This window comes from Bos javanicus, chromosome 24, assembly GCF_032452875.1.
Source record: "Bos javanicus breed banteng chromosome 24, ARS-OSU_banteng_1.0, whole genome shotgun sequence".
Classification (NCBI taxonomy): Eukaryota; Metazoa; Chordata; class Mammalia; order Artiodactyla; family Bovidae; genus Bos; species Bos javanicus.
Genome location: NC_083891.1, coordinates 30,783,098 through 30,808,315, shown reverse-complemented (window position 1 = coordinate 30,808,315; position 25,218 = coordinate 30,783,098). Strand labels below are relative to the sequence as shown.

At 39.0% G+C, this 25,218-nt stretch overlaps 1 protein-coding gene across 8 annotated transcripts in view; it reads right to left on the bottom strand.

The window, feature by feature from the left end:
* Window positions 1–20,854: 20,854 nt before the first annotated feature.
* SS18 (SS18 subunit of BAF chromatin remodeling complex) overlaps window positions 20,855–25,218 on the bottom strand; it is a 73,602-nt gene continuing 69,238 nt past the window's right edge. For all 8 annotated transcript variants that reach the window (XM_061399708.1, XM_061399709.1, XM_061399715.1 and 5 more), the window contains one exon: window positions 20,855–22,620. In XM_061399708.1, coding sequence (XP_061255692.1) covers window positions 22,594–22,620 — 27 coding nt within the window. In that variant the 3' untranslated portion in view covers window positions 20,855–22,593. The remainder of the gene's footprint in view (window positions 22,621–25,218) is intronic.

Sequence of the window (25,218 nt, the reverse complement as noted above, 5' to 3'; positions counted from 1 at the left end):
AGTAGCCAGGCATAAAACCTTGTGATCATATTGAGAATCACTGCCCCCAAGACGCGTCCAAAGGGGCAGAGAGACTGCTGATACCAGGCGGGGGATTTCACAAGACCAAGGAAGCAGCACTCAAGAGAGGCAGTCCACACTGGATGCTGGGTTTGTACATCATTGGCTGGGTATGAGTGGAGAGATGTACACGAGCAAATAAAATCTCATTGTGTTGAAAACCCTACTGGTTTTGGCTACCTGCTCCAGTTTGGACTGTTTTCCCATTGAGATGTTCTTTAACTTGGAAGAACTCTTCGTTCTATTTTCCTAAACATTCCTTGGTAAATTCTTCTCTTTTGCATGTGGTAAGTTTTTTTTTGTTTGTTTGTTTCCAAGGCTTTTCCTTCTAAGCCTTCCTAGAACTTCATACTGCCTCTTTCAGGAAATACCATAAGAGAAAAGGCACAGAGGATTATAAAGTTTAGACCAATGCTACCTGATTCTAAAACTAAAAACAAATAAGATTCAGCCATCACTGTCTAGGAAAATAAACCCTATTAATAATAATAGGATGCTTCTGGTACACCCCCTACTTTATACTTTGTAAATTAGTCTGCCATTCTCATCAGTCGCCCCTCAGGGTTGGCGAGAAGAGCACTGGAGCCCCAGGTAATATTTTTTTGGCAACCCCTCCCCAAAACAACAAAGCCAGTCCCCCACTGCTCTCTCCTCTCCAGTCCTCAGGTCGCCCCATGTCTCTAATTGGTATTCATCCAACGTGGAACAGTAGCTATCAGTACTTGATGATTAACAGCCTTGTGAGACCTTGTGCTAGCAGCAAGAGTTGGCTCTTGTAGCCACCATTTAAAAGGGATGCTTGAATGTGAGATTCTTGTTTCAAAGAGTTACAGATGGATGGCATTGTGTTTCCACCATCTGAATGGGTCCTGGGAGTAAGGGATGTGTGGTGGAGGACATATACCAAAATCCCTCTGTGTTCCCTCCCGACTTTGCTATGTACTGGGAAACTTTTAAAGCTTGATCTGCTTCTACATCGCTCAAACATTAATAAATCACTGGACTGTTTAGTGCTGAGACACCCATTTGTATTTCAAAGGACCTTCTGATCTGTATTCACTTTTCTCCTCCATGTTGATTTTTGTGCAATGCAACCCTCTTCACCCCTGCTACCCCCTACCAATCCCAGATTCAGGATTCCTGACTCTCTGCCTTTTGCCCCAACTTCACTGACTCATAGGAAATTGGATGATCATCTACATTTATATTAGAGAGCAACCCAGAGTTGCATACAGGATTCAACTTCTTTTCAGAATGATCCTAAAGGTCTCTAGTTACAAAGATCTTTGCATGTCAAGATGATGATTCCACCATATGGGGCTCTTGGCTTTGCACTGGACCTGGGCACAGGGTTTCAGAAACAAGGTTTGGGTCTCATGGAACCACCAAGAATGTTTAGATGGCACCAGACTTCATAAGCCACAGGGAAAATTGTAAATACTTTGGGATACTGGTGCACATTTTATAAATAATTCTGGCAGAGCTTTAATTCTCTAGGACTTTAGAGGTTTGTTATATTCCATTTTTCATTATTTGTTCATTTCCATGTGGCCTTATTTCTGCAAACACAATTTCTTGAAAAATGGAATTAGGTCCAGATTTAGCAAATACAAAAGGATGATTTGTAACATTCCTCTCATAAACTGGTTCTAAGCAAAGGCAAAAGGAACTCATTTATACTTAGAAGAACATAATTGTAAATTTACACATAAAAGTTGAAGGGAAAAATTGATATTTTGAATTTCACCAGTGTCTCCAGTTGCTTTCCTAACCTCTTCAGGGTGACGAGGCCTTTCTCTTTCTGTCGGTCTTATGCCCAGAACCCCACAGGGCCTGTGTACTGACTATAGGAAGCAGTGACCCAGTGGCTCCGGAGACAAGTTCCTCTTAGTAGAACCATTTCTTTTCTGAGTGCTCTGGAGTCACCACTGTGCACTGGTTCTACAGAGTGACCCAAGGAGAAAAGAAATGGCTCATGTAAAAATAATGTGTGAGCTATGACTCGATGGACGTGTCTCAGTGAACTCCGGGAGTTGGTGATGGACAGGGAGGCCTGGCGTGCTGCGATTCATGGGGTCGCTAAGAGTCGGACATGACTGAGCGACTGATCTGATCTGATCTGATTCATGTGATTATATTCTTTCTGCCTGAAATACTCTGAGCAGGTGACACGACATGCCTCACTCCCTCACCTCTCTTCTGGTCACTTGGTTGCCACTTTCTCAAGAAGGACTTCCCTGACCACCTATTTTACATTGCAACCCATCCATGCCCAAACCCGGATCCTCTCTCTCTGCTTTTTCTCCAGAACCACTGTACATACACACACGGACACACAGACACCACTAGGATGCCGGTGCCATGAGGAAGTGGATTTGGGGGCGCTTGGTCACTCCTGTATTCCCAGTTCCTAGAATCGTGCCTTGCACAAGAGAAACACTCTATAAATCCTTGTCGAATAAATGAAGGTATACAAGTCCATAAACAATGTACATAAAAACACACTCTTGGCCATATTATCTCTGAAGAGTTCACACTGGGATATTCACTTTTCCCTTAGACTCATTAGGACCAAGCCTACACCTGATATGCCTTTTAACCTGCTCTTATCTCTGTAGAATCCCCCTCCTCCTCCCATAATTTCCTCTCTATTCTCCTTGAGCCTTGACTTCTTGTTTGTCTTCACTAGAGATCTATAGTGTATTCATCTGCAGAACCCAGTGCCTGGAGAAGCTAATAAAACTGAGCTATCAGGGTACTTTAAAAGTCACATGAACAAATGAGATAGATGATGAGCTCCATTTTACGTGAGGAAACTTGAGGCTCTGTGAAGTTATGTGTAACTCCCATGCTCACAGGGTCTTGGGTGAGCCAGGGTGGGAACCAAGTCACCAAGGGTTGGTGCTAGAGCTAGGTGGTGCTGTTCGGTCACTTAGTCGTGTCCGACTCTGAGACCCCATGAACTGTAGCCCACCAGACTCCTACGTCTATGGTGATCTCCAGGGAAGAATACTGGAGTAGGTTGCCATTTCCTTCTCCAGAGGATCTTCTCAGCTCAGGGATTAAACCTGTGTCTCCTTCATCAGCAGGCAGGTTATCACTGAGCCACCCAGGAATCCCAGAACTAGATAATGTAGCAAAAAGGCAATGATGAATGAGTCTGAATCTGGGTTCTAAAGAATGCTCAGAGTTAAGAGGAGAAAAAGATAGAAAAAATTAGGATGCCTGGGAGCACATTTGCATAAACCAAGCAAGGAGGAGTCTGGATAACTGCCACAGAACAACGGAGATGTTCACATAATCTCTGAAATTTATATTTACTGGCTGTTTGGTGGAATTGATCAGAAAATGTTGGGGCTAGGACTCAAGTTGAGGTCCTCTTCCTCAAATACCATTAACTTTTTTTTTTTTTTAATGATATAAAGCTCTAGGTTTCCTTAATCCATTTTATGGATTGTAGATGTCATTCTCATCTAACAACTTAATTAATAACTTCCTTGTATAGCTCACTCTTGAAAGATGATTAGGAATCAAGAATATTTACTGAAGTAATTCATCTCCACAGTTCATGTTAGTTGCAAAAGAGTAAAGAAGGAAGAAGAGAATTAGAGGGTATATGGCTTCCTCAAATACCATGGCTAATTGGGGGAACACTGTACTCTCTGGAATTCAACAGGGCCATTACTTGCTGCTTGCTCTAGTTCTGAAAGAGCTGCTGAAGAGCTAGCTGCTAACATCAGGTGTGTCGTTCTTATCAAGCTTCCCAACAAGGCGCTGATGCAGGAGGCAAGACGACTGCCTTCAACCAAAGGTGAGTTATGGGGAGAAATGACCCCATGTTTCCTGGATGAAGGCAAAAATGATGGGAAGTATGAGTAAATACAACACAATGACAATATTTGGGCCCACTAATAATGTGACTTGGAAGACTTTTTTATGATTCCTATTTTGGGGAAACTGTTTTAAAATCTTTCACTGGCCAAGGCAGACCTGGTACTGTTAGCTAGACTGATTAATTTTACATCTGTTCTAACACAAATAGCCAACAGGCATATTATTTCCAGATTCCTAAAGGTTGGTGAATAGCAGTGGAATTAATTCTTGCATACACATGAGAACACGCTCTCCCTCTACTTAAATACCATTGTGTTTTTTCTTATAGATGACACACAGCAGAGCCTTGTTCACAGTACTCGAATTCTAAGAAAACCTGATCCTTTTGAAAATCTGAATTCAAAAATTTTGGAGTTTCTATTATATGATTGCTATAAAAATTGTGAAATTCATCAAAACTGTGATCCTGGATTTGATTTAGATAAACTCCTAATAACAGAATTATTATAGCAAACTATGTGTTAAAGTTTGGTCTTCCTCATGGAATTTACTCTGAAACTAGATTTTATACATATATTTATATATATATAGCATGCATGCTAAGTTGCTTCAGTTGTGACCAAGTCTTTGCCACCCTGTGGATGGTAGCCACCAGGCTCCTCTGTCCATAGGACTCTCCAGGCAAGAAATATATACATATATATATACACACCCATATACATATACATGGGCTTCTCTGGTAGCTCATGGGTGAAGAATCCACATGCCAATGCAGGAGACTCAGGTTCGATCCCTAGGTTGGGAAGATCCCCTGGAGAAGCACATGGCAACCCACTCTAGTATCTTGCCTGAAGAACCCCTTGGACAGAGGAGCCTGGCGGGCTACAATCCATGGGGTCACAAAGAGTCAGACACGACTGAGTGACTAACACCTTCAGCTTGACCAACAGATGACACAGCAAAAACTCCCTTGAGAAATACTTGGAACTATTTGTGAAGTTTTATCGCCTGATGTTCATCTATCCTTTCCCACTAATACATCTTTCCATCTCAAATGCACAGACTAAAAGCAAGAATAACTTAAGATACAAGATTGTAACCCAGCAGAGCTAACTGTAACCAAGGGAGTGGCACCATCTAGTACAAGAGACACGAGGGCTCACTTGAATTCCAACATCCTCAAGGGACTGCCTTCTACCTCTCTCTGCATTGCCCTGCCGGGAAAACGGGGCCAATTCAGCTCTCCTAGATAACCCACAGACACAAAAGTGAAAGTGTTAGTTGCTCAGTCGTGTCTGACTCTTGGTGACCCCATGGACTGTAACCCACCAGGCTCCTCTGTCCACGAGATTCTCCAGGCAAGAATACTGAAGTGGGCTGCCATTTCCTTCTCCAGGGGATCTTCCCGATCCAGGGATCAAACCCAGGTCTCCCGCATTGCAGGCAGATTCTTTACCATCTGAGCCATCAGGGAAGCCCCACAAACATGAAGAGAAGATGAATTATTCAGGGTTCACCAAGTGCTTTCAATATGAAAAGCACGATGTATGTCACAAACAGAGGGCTCTGACTTCAGGGGAGGCAATCAGCAGCAGGCACAGATGAACTTTTAAAAAAACAAAGGCCCTATTCTCATGTAAATACTCCATAATAAAGGCTACGGAAAGGAAGCTGCAGGAAATATAAAATATAAACAGAATATTTTCCATGAGGAGTCAGCAGATTTTATCAAGTTAATAAATTATTACAATAGAGTATATAAAATCAAACTCATGCAGAATCAGACCAGAGACTATCACGTGTGGCTGCTGGGATCATCTGGTGGGAAAGATCTCATTGATTTTTATAGAGCACTGGATCTGGGAGATTTTTAAATTAGGTAAAGATGATGACCCGGTCTGGGTGGGAAAAGCTTAGAGATTCCCAAGGAAGAACACAGCCCAAGAAGAAGTCTCTGGAGGTGCAGTTATTTTTAACCTTTCAGACCTGCATGACATGAAGAGAATTCTGAAAACTGAATGCAAAAAGGAGACATTTTAAGAACTTCTATATCCACTTCTCCTTGTCATGACCTGGGCTAAGATTTAAAAAGGACGGGCAAAGTTTATTTATATTGAAATAGGGATTCAAGGAAGATAAAATTCAGCTTGATATTTTATATTTACCAGTATATGAAGGAACACAGCTGGGTGGATTTTCTCTTGGACTGTGATTGGACTAAGAGAGCCCCATAGGAAATAAAGGCCATGTGTAGTCACTTCAGTCATGTCCTACTCTTTTCAACCCCTTGGACCGTAGCCTGTCAGGCTCCTCTGTCCATGGGATTCTGCAGCCAAGAATACTGGAGTGGGTTACCAGGCCCTCCTCCAGGGGATCTTCTCAACCCAGGGATCTAACCCACATCTCTTACGTCTCCTGCATTGGCAGGCGGGTTCTTTACCACTAGCACCTGGAAGCTACACTGAGATGGCTGAAGAATGTTTATTTTGAGACTACAGCAAAGTGCTGTCATCACCCACCATGGTTCCCAACAGTAACTGAGGCCTGACACTGCCCAGGGCAGCCTCCCTTTCACTGCCTACATGTAGCAGCTGCTCCAAAGCTTCCCACGCTAGTCAAGTTCTCCATACTCCATGAAGATCCTGCCTACCCTCAACAGCTAACTTGTTCTTAGAGAAAAATGCACTCACCAGGACCTGTCTCAAACTCTTCTCCTCTTCTACCTCTCCCAACTTGCACTTCTGCATGTATCCATGCAACAGTGGATGCTGTGGGTGCCCAGATCTTCTTTACTGAAAGGTAATTTTGTCCCTCAGGCTTTCCATGTGACTCAGTTCAGTCTGACTCTTTGTGACCCCATGGACTGCAGCACGCCAGACCTCCCTGTCCATCACCAACTCCCAGAGTTGACTCAAACTCATGTCCATTGAGTCGGTGACGCCATCCAACCATCTCATCCTCTGTCATCCCCTTCTCCTCCCACCTTCAATCTTTCCCAGCATCAAAGTCTTTTCAAATGAGTCAGCTCTTCACATCAGTTGTCCAAAGTATAGGAGTTTCAGCTTCAGCATCAGTGCTTCCAATGAATATTCAGGACTGATTTCCTTTAGGATGGACTGGTTGGATCTCCTTGCAGTCCAAGGGACTCTCAAGAGTCTTCTCCAACACCACAGCTCAAAGAATCAGCTTGTCAATGCAGGAGATGTGGGTTCAGTCCTGGGGTTGGGAAGACCCCCTGGAGGAGGAAATGGCAACCCATTCCAGTATTCTTGCCTGGAAAATCACATGGACAGAGGAGACTGGCAGGCTATAGTCCATGGGATCTCAAGAGTCAGACACAACTGAACGACTGAGCACACATGCTTTTGTCCCTCAGCTGTTCTGAGAGCTGGTTGTTTAAAATTCACAGCTACTGCCTTCTGCAGAGAACTGCCCTCAGATCAACTGTATGTACCTAGTCTGGAAGGCTATGACCCATGCCCCTGGTGGGCAGAGCTTAACCAATGAGTAACTGTCAGGAGGAAAGGCCAGTCCTCTGGCTCAAGGTGGTTAACTTTGTGGTGCAGCCCTCCTTCCATTAGAGTGATATTAGTTTCCAGTCAAGATCACACTCTTGCTTAGCTTTCTTCCCTACCCCATAGAGAAGATACAGAGTAGTATCAGAAGAGATTTTACAAGAAAAATGAATTGCTTTTGACATGTTAAGTCTTCAATGCCTGTGATATTAAACTTGAGATGTTGAGTAGGCAATTGATATTGATGGTTTCAAGAAATTTTGTGTTGGTAAATACATAACTGGCTCCTGGTGGAGGAGGGGAACGCATGCATACATAAGCATTTAAACATTTTCCTGATGTGAAGGATGTGTGGTGCCCAACTTACACATACTAATAAAATATAACACTCTATTGTAAACTCCGTATCACCAACCAATTCTCATAAAACGTTTTTGTTGACTTTGTGCTTGGATCCACAGAAAACCTATAAATGCAACTGACAAATGAGTGCAGTTATGGTCAATATTTATGTTTAAGAGAAAGCAAAACAAGTACTTCCCTGGTAGTGCAGTGGATAAGAATCCTCCGGCCAATGCAGGGGGCACGGGTTTGATCCCTGGTCCAGGAAGATTCCCCAGGCCACAAAGCAACTAAGCCCATGTACCACAAATCCTGAGGCTCACGTGCCTAGAGCCTATGCTTTGCAACAAGAGAAGCCACCTCACTGAGAAGCCTTCGAACCGCAGCAAAGTCCCAGCACAGCAATAAATAAATAAATGAAAATTTTTAAAAAGAGAAAGTGAAACAATAAAGCTGTAGGTCAGGACTGCTCTTGTTCATCAATGAAAGGACTAATTTCTTCGCTGAAGTGGATTATACCTTTTGAATACGAAAAGACTATTTCCTCAATTTTTGGAATTACTATGTTACAGCTAGGAGAAGGCAATGGCACCCCACTCCAGTAACTCTTGCCTGGAAAATCCCATGGACGGAGGAGCCTCGTGGGCTGCCGTCCGTGGGGTCGCTAAGAGTTGGATACGACTGAGCGACTTCACTTTCACTTTTCACTTTAATGCATTGGAGAAGGAAATGGCAACCCACTCCAGTGTTCTTGCCTGGAGAATCCCAGGGACGGGGAGCCTGGTGGGCTGCCGTCTATGGGGTCACACAGAGTCGGACACGACTGAAGTGACTTAGCAGCATGTTACAGCTATAGACATGACACTACTAAGCTTAATCTACATTATTAACATTTTCTCTATCACCTTCGTAAGTCTAGACAATCAACTAAACAATAAATTAAACCCTGATTTGAAGCATTTCCCAATTTCCATGGCGTAAATATTCCCACTGTGGCAGTTTTCAAGTTACCAAGATGACATCGCAGAATGCAAGCTGCGAGAGATGTGCAGTAATACGCCACCATCAAGTCCTTTCAATATATAAATACAACCGACACACAAAATCTCAAGTGCATTAATAGTTTTAAAATGTAGAAAAACTGTTAGGAAGTAATGAGTTTTAAGTATTTATTACCTTTGTTTTGTTTTTTTTTTTTACTATAATTTTGTTGTAAATTTATAATAAAGGCTGGGTTTGGCATTTGGCAGCTGGCTCACAAAGTTCCTGAAAATGTAATAGCTGGCTGGCTGCAGCACACCATCAGCGTAAAGTAAAGTTGAGTGGTCTGGGCTGAGACATTAAGTATATAAGTAATAGCCCAATCAGGGATATGGATGAAATTCCCCCAGGGCGGATATTTTTCATAAAAAGGTAAGACAAGGTAGTGAGGAGGAAACCAACATTTAAAGGCAGGTAGCAGAAAAGTGAGTATGGGGAGGAGATGAGACAGAGCCAAAGAAAGAGAACAAACGAGGCAGCAGAGGGTAGGGGGGAGGGCAAGGGTGAAAAGTGGTGTAAGAAACTGGGTGTGGTAACACTGTGAAACGAGGCCAGGAAGTGATCACAAGGAATGAAAGTTATCCATTCATTCATGGGATCATTTGTTTACTCACTCAACACTAATAATTCATTAAAAATTTTTTTATTGTGGTAAGTCACATAATATAAAAAACATATACCTTTAATCATATTTAACTGTACAATTCAGTGGCACTAAGCCCATTCCCATGGTTGTGCAATTCTCACCACCATCCATCTCCTTGATTTTTTACCTTCCTAAACTGAAACTCTGTTCTCATTAAACACCAACTTCCCATTCCCCCTCCCCCACTGCCGCCACCCCCTGGCCCTTGGCATCTACCAATGTACTTTCTGACCCTGGATTTGACTTTTCTAGTTTCTCTGTATGTGTGTGCCCTAAGTTGCTTCAGTTGTGTCTGACCCATTGCGACCCTGTGGGCTGTAAGCCACCAGGCTCCTCTGTCCATGGGATTCTCCAGGCAAGAATACTGGAGTGGGTTGCCATGCCCTCCTCCAGGGGATCTTCCCAACCCAGAGGTGGAACCTGCATCTGTTATGTCTCCTGCACTGGCAGTGGGTTCTTTACCACTAGTGCCACTCGGGAAGCCCATCTCTGTGTAAGTGGAATCAGAGTATTTGTTTGTACCTGGGCTGCCCAGGTGGTAAAGAACATGCCTGACCGTGCAGGAGATGTAAGAGATGCGGGTTTGATCCTTGGGTCGGGAAGATCCCCTAGAGGAGGGCAGAGCAACCCACTCCAGTATTCTTACCTGGAGAATCCCCATGGACAGAGGAGCCTGGCGGGCTACAGTCCCTAGGGTCACACAGAGTCGGACACAACTGAGCAACTACGCACAGCACAGCAGCCTGAGGGTGCCTCACTCCAGGAAAGTGTCCACCTAAGGGGCAGGCTGGAGTAGTCTATAGTCTGGGTGCTCGGACACTCAGTTGTGTCTAATTCTTTGTGATCCCGTGGACTGTAGCTCCCCAGGCCTCTCCGTCCATGGGATTTTCCAGGCAAGAATACCAGAGTGGGTTGCCACCTGCTCCTCCAGGAGATCTTCCCGACCCAGAGAGGGAACCTCCCTCTTACCGCTAGCATCACCTGGGAAGCCCTCTACAGCCAGAGAAGGAAGCTACATTTGAGAAGTACCACCTCAAAGGAGGACCTCAGCCTCTCTGAATGCATCCTAAGGGCATTCTGCCAGAGGGCCAAGCAGTCTCTGGAAAATGGCTGGAGGTGTACATTTGGCTGCAGAGATCACAGCTGCCCACTTTACCATATTTATTTTCTTTCCTTAAGTTTCTATGGCATAATATCTCCCAGTTTTCCTCTTGATTTCTCACACTGTTTCACTAATCCTCCTTATCCACCCACTCCCACACCTGCCTACGTCGTTAGCCATTCAGTCCTCCTTATATCACTGAGACTCCTCTGTAAAATTATCTTCAGAAAGAAATACTACTTCCTAGTTTGACCTGAATATACTATATTTCACCTAAGACTCGTGTTTTATCTGAGTTTCCAAACTGAAATGATAGAATATGGCTTATCTTTGTTAGTCTGAATTTTCATACCCTTTCCTTTGTCTATCGTGGCAAACTTCTCTATGCATCAGTCCAAATATGAATGTACAGATCCCACATGTAATTACCAAGGTATTCCAAGGAGCTTTTGCTATCTATTTCTCGTAGAAAAAGACAAATTATTAGTAACAGTAATGCCACGTCAGAAGCCCCTCATGTAAGGGAGCTGTCTACCAGAGGAACTTGGAAATGCTTAGAAGCCATAAAATGTTAACAAAGGAAACAGGTTTAACAGGCAACTTGATTGAACATGGTTGAGTGAATATTATGCGGTAAGGAAAGCCACTTGGAATGTAAAGGTATGTTTGTGGAGGGTGATGGAAAGGTGGGGGAGAAGCTCTAGGAAACAGAAGGGGCGTTGTTAAGGCAGGATGGGCGGGCAGCCAAGGGTACGAGAGAGATGTGGAGAGGACGAAGAAGTTCCTGATGGCAAGATCATTCTGTCTATCACACAGTGGGCTACAAGGGTGAAGGAGGAACACTGCATTTTTTCCTCGTAAGTTGTAGGATCCTTATCATTTAGCTCTGGGCACAGAGTAGAGAATAACAGAGACCAAAACAAAGACAGGAATGTTGTCATCAATGTCATCATTCTCCTCATCTAAACAGACATGCCTGAGGAGGTTTCCCTTTTTTTATTAACAAGGGGAAATAAGACCAAGTTAGCTTTGATTATCATTTTATAACTATAAACTTATTGCAATTCTATAATTAATAAGTCACCAATATAAACAGGCAACTACTCCTTGCCTACTTAAAAATGAAATGTATTGTTCTATTATACAGCTTAGGTGGCTCAGTTGGTAAAGAAACCTGCAATGCAGGAGACGCAGGTTCGATCCCCTGGGTTGGGAAGATCCCCTGGAGAAGAAAATGGCAACCCACACCAGTATCCTTGCCTGGGAGATCCCATGGACAAAGGAACCCGGAGGGCTGTCCATGGGGTCACAAAAGAGTTGGACATGACTTAGCAACTAAACCACCACAGATATTGACACAGGTTCACAATCCCTTATCTGAAATTCCTAAGACAAGATATTTCATATACAGTATCTTACAGCCACACCTCAAGGGGAATCTGAGTCAGATAAAGACAGGCCAGGCTTTGCAGGCAGATGACCACAGGATAGGTCAGGACTGGGGAGTTTTGAAAAGGGAATTGTGGACCTGTGTTATTAATAATAATAAAACCCTTCCATTTTAACCCATTTGTTTCATTACTTCATTTATGATTCCTACATAAATTTCTACATCCTAATTCATAACCAACATTCCTGATACACTTTCAACTAATACTTATGGAATTTCCTTTACCTATCAGGCATTATTCTACACACTGAGAGACCAGCAATAGACAAAGTCCCTGCTTCAGGGAGTTGACAATGACTCCCTTTGAGCAACAGGAAGATTCATAAATGAGCTATAAAGTGATGAAAGAATTCGATTTCCTTTCTAAATCTAGTCATGACTCCCAAAGAAGCCAAAGACAACATCCTACATCTGTTTTGTGATATTAATACCAAATGTAAGAAGTTTATGATCAGGTTGGCAATACAGATCTTTTATAGTTCTAGCAAATATTTGGAATACACAATACATTTGTAATCACACTCCTTTCTCTTTCTCAAACTACTTGCTGCTGCTGCTGCTAAGTCGCTTCAGTTGTGTCCGACTCTGTGTCTGACAGCACCCCACCAGGCTCCTCTGTCCCTGGGGTACTTACTTGTACCTTAATATTTTTTGTGGTCAAATTATAGCTCTGTTAGTTATTTTCAAAACACAGATGTGGTTCTTATTTGATGATCCTTTGTCTTATTTTATTAATTTACGATCTTTATTATTCCCCTTAAAAATCTTCCTTAGATTGTTTTGTCTGTGTTTAGTTTTGGCTTCCTCATCCATATTCCTGAGGTGAATTTATTTTCCACCTTTTTGTTTTCACATAGACATTTAAGGCTATCAATTTACTTCTAAGAACTGTTGCATCAACACCTCACAAGTTTTTATATTGACTTTTATTTTAGCTCAGTTCTAAATGTTTTAAATATCCACTGCAATTTTCTCTTTAACCACAGATGTTTACTAATAAATTTTTCAAGTTCCCAGCACATGTACCATTGTCAGATAGTGTCTCATCCAATATGGATTCTGTAAAATTTGATCAGGTTTTATAAAGTAGCATAAGGTCAATTTTTATAAATATTACATATACTTGAAAAAAATTTATACTGTCAGGTATAGGACTTTATATTTACCTATTAGATTTTCTGCATCAAGGCTATCCAGCATGGTAGCCACTAAGATAGGGTTGCTGAGCACTTGAGATGTGACAAGTGATGCACTGTAAGTATGAAATACAAACTAGATTTCTAAGACTTACTTTGAAAAGAATGTGAAACATCTCATGAATTTTATCTCGCTTGAAATAGCATTTGGGGTACTATGGGTTACACAAAACATATTATTAAGTTTCTCTGTTTCCATACTTTTAAATGTACGACTAGAACACATTTTAATTACATATGGAGCTGATACTACATTTCTATTAGACAGAATCTTTCTCTATCTTTATTGTTGTCTGGATAGCAGAGCCAAGTTTCTGCTAGAAATAGATTAAAATCCTTCCACTAAGGCTGTGCAGCCGTTCCTTGTGGCTCAGCTGGTAAAGAATCCTCCTGCAATGTGGGAGACCTGGGTTTGATCCCTGGGTTGGGAAGATCCCCTGGAGAAGGGAAAGGCTACCCACTCCAGTATTCTGGCCTGGAGAATTTCACGAACTGTATAGTCCATGGGGTCACAAAGAGTCACACACGACTGAGTGACTTTCACTCACTATGGTCTTGCCGTTTTACATTTTTGCTTCTAATTCTCAGTTTTTGCTTTATATATTCCAAAGTTATTATACCTCAAGTGGTTTTTCTATTTAATTACTTCAGATCCTTTATTCTGTTACTGCTTTTGCTTACAAATTCTACTTTGATATTAATATACCTGTTTCTTTTTCTACCTTTTTGTTCTAGTTTTAGTAATATCTCAATAAGAATAGTTGGGTTTCCCAATTTAATATCCTATAATGAGTAAGCTTAATCTGTTTATACTTACTGTTACTGATGTATTTAGATCTAATTCTATGATATTCTTCATGAGTTTTTACCACCCCATCTCTTTTTCTTCCTTCCACTGGGTTAACACATTTTCTCTATTTCTTCTTCTTTTTTCCTCTTCCTCCCTCCTTCTTTCCTGGCTCTTAAATTTATTATATTTGTTTTTTAACATGACTCATTCTTTATTCTGACACTTTTAACATTACTCTTACAATTACACCCTAAAAATTTCCAACGAAGTCTAAAGCTTTTCAGTCTTTCTATTCCCCTGAACATGAAAGAAAACCTACAAGCCTCCTATCTTGTATCTTGTTTTTGTATCAGCTATCTATGGCTGCAATAATGCTTCATAACAAAGAAATACATACACATGGTCAGTGACATATAACAAAACAAGAGCTTAAGAGCCTGCAGGGTGTAGTTGATCTGGACCAGACTTGAATTTAACCTGTGGTCAGCTGACTGGCTGGGTGGCTTTGCTGGCCTTGCCTGGTGTTCACTCTGTTGATTCGGCTTTGCCTCTCATGACTCTCCCATTCCTGGGCTGGTTAGCCCGGGCAGATTTTCATGGCAAAGGCAGAGGCACAGAGTGCAAGCAGAACTACACCAGTGCTCTACAAGCCCTCTATACAAGTTACATCTGTGGGTGTAACAACCCATGGGTAAAAAGCAAGTCACACAGCCAAAGTCAGAATCCAGAACCCAGAAAATGAACTCAGCCTCTTCAGTGAGAGGAAGTGCAAAATCACATGGCAAAAGTGCATGAACCCAGAGAGGGGTGAAGAACTGAGATCATGAATGCAACCAACCTACCACATTTACATTTATGATTTTTTTTTTTTAACCTTTACCTTTCCTTTCCATGGGCTTCCCTAGTGGTTCAGATGGTAAGTAATCTGCCAGCAATAGAGGAGAACCAGGTTTGATCCCTGGGTTGGGAAGACCCCCTGAAGAAGGGAATGGCTACCCATTCCAGTATTCTGGCCTGAGAAATTCCATGGACAGAGGAACCCGGAGGGCTATACTCCATGGGGTTGCAAATTGCAAACAGTCAGACATGACTAACTACCACTTTTTCTTTTCTATCCCCTAAAGAAGTGATCTGTTTCCTATGAATAATTACATTTGACAAATTTTATGTAATCTCTTTTCATCATCCTATACCTTCTTCTGATCATTATTATTATTTCTTTCCTGAAGTACATCTTCCATGGATGATAAATTCTCTTGGTCTTTGTAATTCTGAACATTTCTATTTTGCCTTCACTGAAGAAGGCTAGTTTAGCTAGGAATAACATTTAGACTGACTTATTTTCCCTCAGTACCTGCTTCTCTGTGTCTTGTAGATTGTTGCAGATTAATTCTCTTGCCAAAATTTTATTTCTTCATAGGTAATGTCTTTTCTCTCAGGTAATTTTTAGATGTTTTGAACACCATCATAATGTTATCTGAATATGGATCCATTTTCCTTTGCCCTCACTGGACCTATGGCAAATTGATAATTCAAGTATTAATAGACTGAATTGTGGAAAACTGTCAGCTTTTATCTATGCATACTGCTACTGCTACTGCTAAGTCACTTCAGTCATGTCCGACTCTGTGCGACCCACAGACGGCAGCCCACCAGGCTCCCCAGTCCCTGGGATTCTCCAGGCAAGAACACTGGAGTGGGTTGCCATTTCCTTCTCCAATGCATGAAAGTGAAAAGTGAAAGTGAAGTCGCTCAGTCGTATCTGACTCGTAGCAACCCATGGACTGCAGCCTACCAGGCTCCTCCGTCCACGGGATTTTCCAGGCAGGAGTACTGTATCTATGCATAGCTTTCCTATTAATCCCTCTATTTTCTTCTGGAGCTACCTTACTGAAACTCTGCCTTCACTTCCATCTCTCTTCAATGTTCCTTCATTCATATATATATTTTAACGTTTCGGGTTCTTGTATGAGACAATTTCTCACACTGTCATCTAAATCACAAACTTCCTCTTCAGTTGTGCCCAGCCTACAGTTTATGCCAATTGAGCTTGTTTCCGTGGTATTATTTACTTGTAAGATTTCTCAGTGGTTTTTATATGTTTCTTCATGTTTTTGTATTGTAATTTCATATCCATTCAAGGATATGACTGGATAAATTTCCTTGAGCTGCTTAAGCATTCACATTTTAAAATGTCAGACCATTCTATACCTTTAATTTTATATAGTGGGGATACATGTTCTTCCAAGTGATTCTGACATATCTTGAAATTTTAGTTCGTGGGTTTATTTAAAGGCTTTACTTGTACTTTTTTTCTCTTTTCCCTACTCTTCTTCCTTCTTTCTGCATTTCCATTTGCACTCCTGGACCCTTGCAGAAAATTCAAAACCAAATCTCTAAAAACTTCTTTCCCTACAATAATTATTTTAGGAATATTTTAGAGCTAATTACCAAGTTTCAGAATACCTTGGTTCTGCTCCATATTAAGATGCTAAATATGTATTATCCAGCATCATTATACTTAGCTGCCTGGAAAGAAGGCCCTAGATAGTGATCAGCAGATTTTTTTTAAAAAACAAAACCTCCTTTTGGATGTGTGAACAGTTGGGAAGAGTCAAATTCGAGCTTCTCTGATGTTAAATAGTAATCTTGGCTCCAGTGTCCAATCTTATTACTTTTAGTTTTTATTACTTCACAGGAGCCAATTTCTTAAGTACCACTACCTGCTTCTAGACTCAAAACCCAGGTGATCTGTGGTTTCAGTCTCACTCACCAATTCACATTTTTTATTGTTTTTGTTCCACAGAGATACTTGGTTCTTGGAGTGTGATGATATCTGCTTTGGTTCATTGTTTTGTCTTATCCTACAGTAGCAGCATTAGTTATTAGTATGCCTTTGGAGATAATACATCAAAACATGAACATCCCTACTTAATCGGAGGTCTACATGGAATGTTCAAATACATACATACCCCAAAACAAACCCCCAGAAATCCATACACATTCTTTCTGACTTTGAGTGACTGATCTTAATCATTTTCCATTTCCAAAGAAATTTTAAAATCAAATGATCTATTTAGTGATATTAATGACATAAACTGTTACCTCCCAGAAGACTATCATAAATTATGGTCCAAAGTCCTTTAATCATGGGAACATTGAGGTATATTTTATTTCAAAGAACCAGAGTTAAGTGCCACTGATTTGCAACTTGGAATTATTTCTTCTTATGAAAATCCAGTTATAACTTATTAAAACTCAAAATAAGTTTTAAGTTGGGGGGGGGGTGGCTGAAGGAGGATGAATGACTTTTAGAATAGCCTGAGAATCGTGAATAAAGAAAAACATTGCTGTGTTTATTTAGAGAGTATTACCCCTTGGAGCCAGCATTTGCACTAATGCATTTTACATTAGCATGCCGCATCAGGAAATCCTGAATTCTGGTGCCAAGGGGGTAATTAATATCCGTTCATGTTTTCAAAATGGTTGTGTTTATGTGGGAATGAGGACTGAGCACTAACATGTTGAGTTTGAAGTATGAAAGCTTGCTGTGAAGCAAGATCTTGGGAAAGAATGGAATACTGAAATTAATGAATAGGAATAGGATTTCTATGGATAGACTAATATTAGTACTGAAAAGAAAGCCACTGCCACACTTTCTTGTTATTAATTTACTAAGCTAAGCATTAACCGAAATAATCCCCTGGTATAGTCGCATCGATAGAAGATAAAATCTTTGATAGATATAAACAGTATTTTGGTCCATGATGTCAGGAGTCCTAAAAGTTCAAAAAACTTGATGTGTATGAAAAAGTATGAAAAATTATCAATATTCTAAGATATCCTTCCATAGCTAATATAGTTACACTTCCTATAGATATTAAATTCTTTATATTTGACCTGAAGCTGAATGATAAAAGCTGCTACAGGTATAAAATTAGAATGCTTTTAGTACATCTTAATGCCCTCCCCCCTCCAAAGGAAAGTTGGCAGGTAAACTACAATTAATGTATATACTTCAGATAGTGAAAGTCAGAAAACTAAGGAAATAGCAAGAAAACATTAGAGAAAAGGGTCCAAAGATCAAGTTAGTAAGGCAGAAGAAGCCATAATAAAATTAAAAACATAAGAGATTTTATGAAGTCCTATCTAAAACATAATCCTCAAAGTAAGTATTTAGAAAACATGCTATGTATAAAATTTATAAAGATGCCAAATGATAATAAATAGTAAGTATATTTTTTACCATTACTTTAACTAAATCTATTGTTACCAAATACAGCATTTAGCTAATTCAAGTGGTGGAAAGCTGAATATGATCTTAAAGGAAACAGAAGGGGTTTTGTCCTGTTTCACTAGTTAAGAATATGAACTATGAAGTACACTACACACACTATTTATAATGTACCTCTCACAAAAAAACCTCTCAGTATATTACCATAGTTACAAATTATAGCCTAAACATAAATACACTGCTCACACATTTAAGTTCTTAAACTATAGATCCCTGTCAGGAAAAAAAATTGTAATATATACATACATTTATTCACATATATACAAATATATAATATACACATATATATGAATGTGTATGTATAATGTATATTTCAATAATTCTCTTACTATTAAGAAGCCACTCATTATTTATACCATTGCAGTTAACTCTTAGCCAATAGTAAAACCCTTGTGAGGGGGAAAAGTTAATAACTTTATGCCAACTAAATGAAGTCATATTTAAATAAATCTAAGTAGTCTTTGAAATGGCATGAATCAAGCATGCCTTAGCTATAATTAATTTTTTAGATAAACAAAATAAGGTGACTTCTTAAATAAGTTGGTTTATTCAGTGAATGATATTGAAAACAACTGGTTATCATACAGGAAAAAAACTAATACTCTAAATCATTTCATGTACAATAAGTTTTAGAAAAAGTATGGGGAATATTCTCAGAAATTTGGAAGTTAGGGAGGTTCTAAAAAGCTATGAAATTGAATATGTGAAGTTTTAAAACTTTAATACAGTGAAAGATATCAGTATATCTACAGTTAAATAATAGAGACTAAAGAGATGGGCAATATAAAAAGAGAATTAATATTTGCATTTAGAGGACCATAATAATTTTGTAATTTGTGTATATGTATTTATACAATTTCCTGTCTCTCTTATATGCCCAAAGGAAAATGTACAAAGAACATTAAAAGCCATTTCACAGCAAAAAATAATAAACTCCCTTTAAGTATTTCGGATGCTCAAACTTGAAAATAAATCAAATGTAACTCTAAATTCTGAGACAGCATTTTTTAAAACTCTATTAGAATTGCAAAAATTAACAAGGCTAGTAATCTCATGTTAGCAAGGATACATCCTTTAGGAAGATAATAATGTACATGGTCTTAAACCTAACATACTAAAATTTATAGTTTAGAAATAGTCCAACAATCATATAAAAACAAAAGCAAAACACCTTGCCAGATAAGTTTATGAAAGCTTTGCTTTTGCAATTGTAAAAAACAAACAAAAAATCCAAGATATATTTTACCTAAATAAAAAAAAAAGGCTGCAAAACAGTGTGGTTAGTTCAATTACAATTTTGTTTAAAAAGAGAAAATATCTCAGCTTACGTGTATAAAATCAAGCTGGAAGGAATGTATCAAACCTTCTTAACAAGTGTTACATGTGAGAGATGATATTAGGAAAATTGTACACTTAATATACTTTTGCTAATACCTGAATGATTTAATACAAATGACTTTTTAAAATGAAAAGGCATCAATTTAGCCATACATATTCTGAGATGATTTTTCATTCATTGTTAACACTGAGAATACAAAATTTCCAGAGCAGGAAGAATCCTGGTACCAAGGTGTTACTTTAAAAAGTATTTATCTTTTAGAGATATTTATTGAAAGAATGAAAGGACATAGTGTTGGCTTCAATTTGTGGGTGGGTGTAAAGACAACACAAGACTGGCCAGGAATTAGTGCCTCAGTCAGATTTCTGGTACACGAAGATCCTCATACCTTTCTCCACACACACAGAAAATGCCACTGAAAACAAAACCAAAAACAATTTGCCATCAAAGCTGTACAGAATACTAACATATTTTCAAATGACTAAACTAGCACAGTTAAATATTTTTAAATGTTGATCAGTAACTGCCCTGCTCTTCTTAGTAATGTTTTTCTTCTGAATTTCATGGGACAGTATGATATTTCTTCATAATAATCCATTTTGCTAAAACGAAATTTCCAGTTTTAGAATATATGGTCTATATGGTGATGTCAAACTTGGTAGGAAGCTACTGGTAAAGTTATTCAGCTTACTAGGTATCAAAGGAGTAAGGTAATTTTTGTCACCACCAATTAAAAACTTCTACGAAACAGGACTGTTATAAAACAATTAAACCTTGCAAATGTGGTAGTCTCCAGGAAGAAAGTCCTGGAGGAAATTCTGCTTATTAAAATTGCAATTTTAGTTTCCATTAAAAGGAGAATAAGACAACAGAAGATGGGTTGGCAAGACAAATTATTTCTTAATGTCAGTTGAGCTTATTTCAAATGAGATAACGTATCTACACCAGGTTGGGTTCAGCACAATTTCATCTCCTCAACTCATTTATCTAATTCAGTCATCTTGATTATAGCCTCATGGACTTCATTTTCAGAGAAAGAATTCCATAACAAACAGCCCACACAACATGCTGATTACTGAACAGTTAATTCTAATTAACTTGGGCATGACAAGAGAATTTCGATAGTCCTAGAATACAAATATAGTCTGCTTATACTTGACTAACTTATATAAAAAACCCACAGCACAGTCTCTAGACAGAACAAGAGAGTCAAAGAGATCTAATTTAAAAAAACAAATGAGAAAATTAAAATCACAAATAATTTATTCTTCTGTTAGAGTTGATACAGTTTTAAATAGCAACAAAGTACACAGTGGTGGAAAATTGGCACAGAACCTAAAAGCATTTCAGTCACAATAAGGCTGTCCATGCTTTATCTGTTCAAACTTGATGTCCATTTTCTACTGACCATGTTGAAAAAAGCCTTATTCAGACCTTAAAACACGCGCACACTCTCTTTCATACACACAGAGACACATTAAAATTTTTCCTTTTGGTTACAGTATGTTGAGAACAGTACATTTTGCTTTTTCAAATTTATGGCACCCCTTCTGTTTTGTTTCCAGTTGTAAGTGGGAAAAAACAATCCAATTATAAAGAATATACCTTATTCCCTGGGCACAGGCAACTGTGATGAAAATAGCAACTTACCTTTGGGCTAGATGTTTTCAGATTATGCTTAAATAATTGTGGTTATAAACTTCTCAATGCATGATTTCCTGCCCAATGCAAAATCCCTGAACTCAGCTCAAACAATCAGGCACAGGACAGTCTCAAGTATGATTAAATAGACCATGCTAATAAAACACAGTGATCTGAAATGCAACCTCTATGCTTTTAATATAGATCAGAATAAACCTCATCAGCAAGCATTTTCCTAAACATCTCTGTGTTCTATTAACCAACATAAAAAAGGGGAAAACGTAAAAGTATTCCTTTATAAATGGCATTATTTCCAGTCAAGAAAAGTTGAAAGGAAGGTTTATAAAGTCTCCTGAACTATTCTTATTATAGAAACCAATTATCCTTCTCATGTTAAAAAATAAAATGCATCATTGTTGACTCTTCTTTGATATCACTTATAAAATGTTCTGATATTACTTACTAGTGATTAGTCAAACAAGGTAAAATCAAAACTTTCAGGTTCAGTTATTGCTGTTTTAGGAGAAGACTTACATGAAACTGTTAACCAAGATTCTTCAGATCCCACATGAAGTAATTCTTATTGCCTCACATTTTAAAACAGAATTATAAATGATCTTTTATAAAAAAGGTTTTTGTCCACAAAACTGGAAAGCTTTTTTAAAAAACGCCTTTTTACTCAAAACTGTACCACAGTGCCCCTGATTAGCTAAGAGAGGAAAGGGGTCTGAACGTCCTCTGAAGAACCCAGTGGTGGACACGTGGGAGCTTTGTCTCCCCCTCGCCTTCAGCTTCACAGAACCCCACGTTCAGACTAGCACAATCAAGCATCCAGCGTGCTCCCATCCCCAGCAACAGAGGATCTGATTCTGTCCAGCGCGTAGTGTACCGCCTTGCATATTCATCACATGAAATAAACATAATATACAAAATATTGCTGCTGTAAAAAGTGTACATTTCCCTCTTCCCCTTACAAAAGAATCTATGGAAAAGTATTAAATTCCCTTAACCTTCATAAACATACAAAGCTGTTCACACCTTTCAGTCTGTAACAGTCCGTTTGAAACGCAGTTCCGAAATCATTGCAAATTGGGTATGTCATTGTATTTTCTGTCCAATGTTGCCATCTAGAGTAGACATGTGAAATCAAGAGTATTTTTGAGCTACTAAAGCCTTTTTATAACTAAGCCACACAGGCTGCTTACGGATGAAACAGCCGCTTATCCACAAGGTTTTTCCAAAAACTAGATGGAATGGAAGGGTCTCTTCACAGGAAGGAGTCCACAGTGCTGAGGCGACAATATGGCTGCTAGCAGATTCTGGCTACTGGAATGGAAGTGTCTTCATTGCTGGTAGTTTCCATACTGCCCCTGAAAGATAAATTTTAAAACGTAATGAGATGATCATTTGACCATAATAGTTTGCACAGAAAATCACAAGTCAGTCTTTATAGTGTCATATGGCAAAACCAGCTACTTTCAAAACATACAGAAATTGTTCTGTATTTAGGTATACAGTATCTCTGTAATTTTTTTCTGATATCACATTCAACTGCAAATGGATTTCCAAGTCTTTGAGCCTAGAACAGCACATAATGAGAATTTAAGTTTCTGGTGAATTTTGATGAACTGAAGTGATCAGGAATGAGTGAGAAGTTCTGGCTCTAAACTCTGCCATGGTGTATATCAGTGTATAAATTATATGCTAATATACAAAGTCTGTAACTGTTTGGATTATTATAATAACTTATGTATTAACACCAAGTTAGGATAAGTACCAAGGATGAAGAGATATCTGGGAGATAAGGGGCATAGAACCTTATAGCTTGTCTATAGAATTTGGGCCTTTCCCTGAGGCCAGTGAGGTATCAGCAGACATATTCAGGTAGGCAGCTGGTACATAAAATCAAAGAAAGACTGTTTATCTTTTGTTGCTTTTAATAAGGTAGGTTTGAAGGGCCTATAGGCTGACAGCAAGGGAAAGAAAATAAAGTATGGATATAAAACAGGTAATGAATGAAACAGTAACATTCTACAAGGGAGGTAAACAATGTCCAGTATACAACTGTTAAAGCAGGTTTTTAGAAAAGAGAAGGAAAATCTTTTTCTCCAAAAAAGAAAGGTAGAAGAAAAGAGAGACCAGAAAAAATTTACTTTAATAAAATGTCTTAAATGTGTTTTAAAAAGATGCTCATAAAAGCACTTATTTTCCAAAAACAGTATTCACTGGGAGCTCATAATCAGCTGTTTCCTCTGGCTAAACATCCCCCTCTAAGTCCTATTAATTATTTTATATCAAGAAAGTATTCTAGAGTTGAAATCCTCCTATACCGTTAAGTAGTACCCTAAAAATTTACACTTCCATAGAAGCAGATATACTTGAAAATCTGCTGAATAGCACTATATCTGAGCAGATAATGCACTATAAATAGAATTAAGGTTTTAAAAATATTGAGGTATTTTACATAATTATATTCAGAACAATTTAAAGTCAGAGCTCATCTTAAAATATGTGTAGGGCTTCCAGGGTGGTCCAGTGGTTAAGAATCCAACTGCCAATGCAGGGACACGAGTTTGATCCCTGCTCTGGGAAGATCCCACATGCCAGGGAGCTAGTAAGCCCATGTGCCACAACTACTGAGCCCATGCTCTGCAACAAGAGAAGCCCACACACCACAAAGAGCAGCCCCACTTGCCACAACTAGAGAAAACCCCACACAGCAATGAAGCCTCACACAGCCAAAAAATAAACAGGCCATTAAAAAAAACAACATTATAAAAAGAAATATTTATAGGTAGGATTTGCTTTATAAAATAGGATGGGACATATATAAAACAACATTGGTAAAATGTTGATATTTGTTGCAGTTGGTTTGTGGGTATACAGGGATTCATGAGGTTCTTCCCTGCTGTTTTTGTTTAAAAATTCCTATATGCTGTGCTTAATCATTCAGTTGTGTTCAACTCTTTGCAACCCCATGTGTCCATGGTGATTCTCCAGGCAAGAATATTGGAGTGGGTTGGCGTGCCCTCCTCCAGGGCATCTTCCCAACCCAGGGATCAAACCCAGGTCTTCCGCACTGCAGGTGGATTCTTTACTGTCTGAGCCACCAGAGAAGCACAAAAACTCCTATAGTACAAAGTTTAAAATAAGAAATGCTTAGTGTACAGGAATATTAAGTTTAAGTCCCAACTCTATTGTTAATTTTTTGAGATGCAGATTCTTCACCTATAAGGTGGGGACCATAACCTATTCATCTCTGGATCTCATTTTTCTGTTTAAGGTTACACAAGTTCTACCTCATTTGTTTGCCAGGACACTCAAATAAGAGAGGACATGAAAAAGCGCTTTCAAAAATTACAAAAAAATTAGAAATAAGCAAGTCTTAATGCTGGAAGGAAATGCTCTCCTAGTGAATGTGTATAATGAGATAGTAATGATGAAAGCAAGTGGCACATGTTATGAATGACGTGAATGCAGAAGAGAGGTAAAAACTGATGTGCTATATAAACAGAAGTTATAATCTATCTACTGTAATATGAATTAATGATAGGGACTAGGTCTTATCCATTCTTAGTCCCCAAGTATTGATGAGTGCCTAACACATAAGACTTCTTCAATACTGTATGGCAAATATGATATTCAAGCAATTACAAACGTTTACTGAGCAAATATTATATGCTCAGCACTGTAAGAAATTTTAAAAATGGGGAAAATCAGATTTACAAATAAAGTGTAGTTACAGAACAAGTTCTATAAGCATTCAGAAAGGAAAAGGTTAACACAACTAAAATTATTTTAAAAATATTTCACAGAGACTGTGTGCCTTAATAGTAAAATCTGAATAGTAGAGAAAAGAAAAAAGGGGCAATTCAAATAGCAGACATAGCTAAAGCAAAAGTGGAGAAAAAATGGTTAAAAAATGCTTAGGGAACTGGAGAATAAAAAAGAATGTACCATAATAAGGA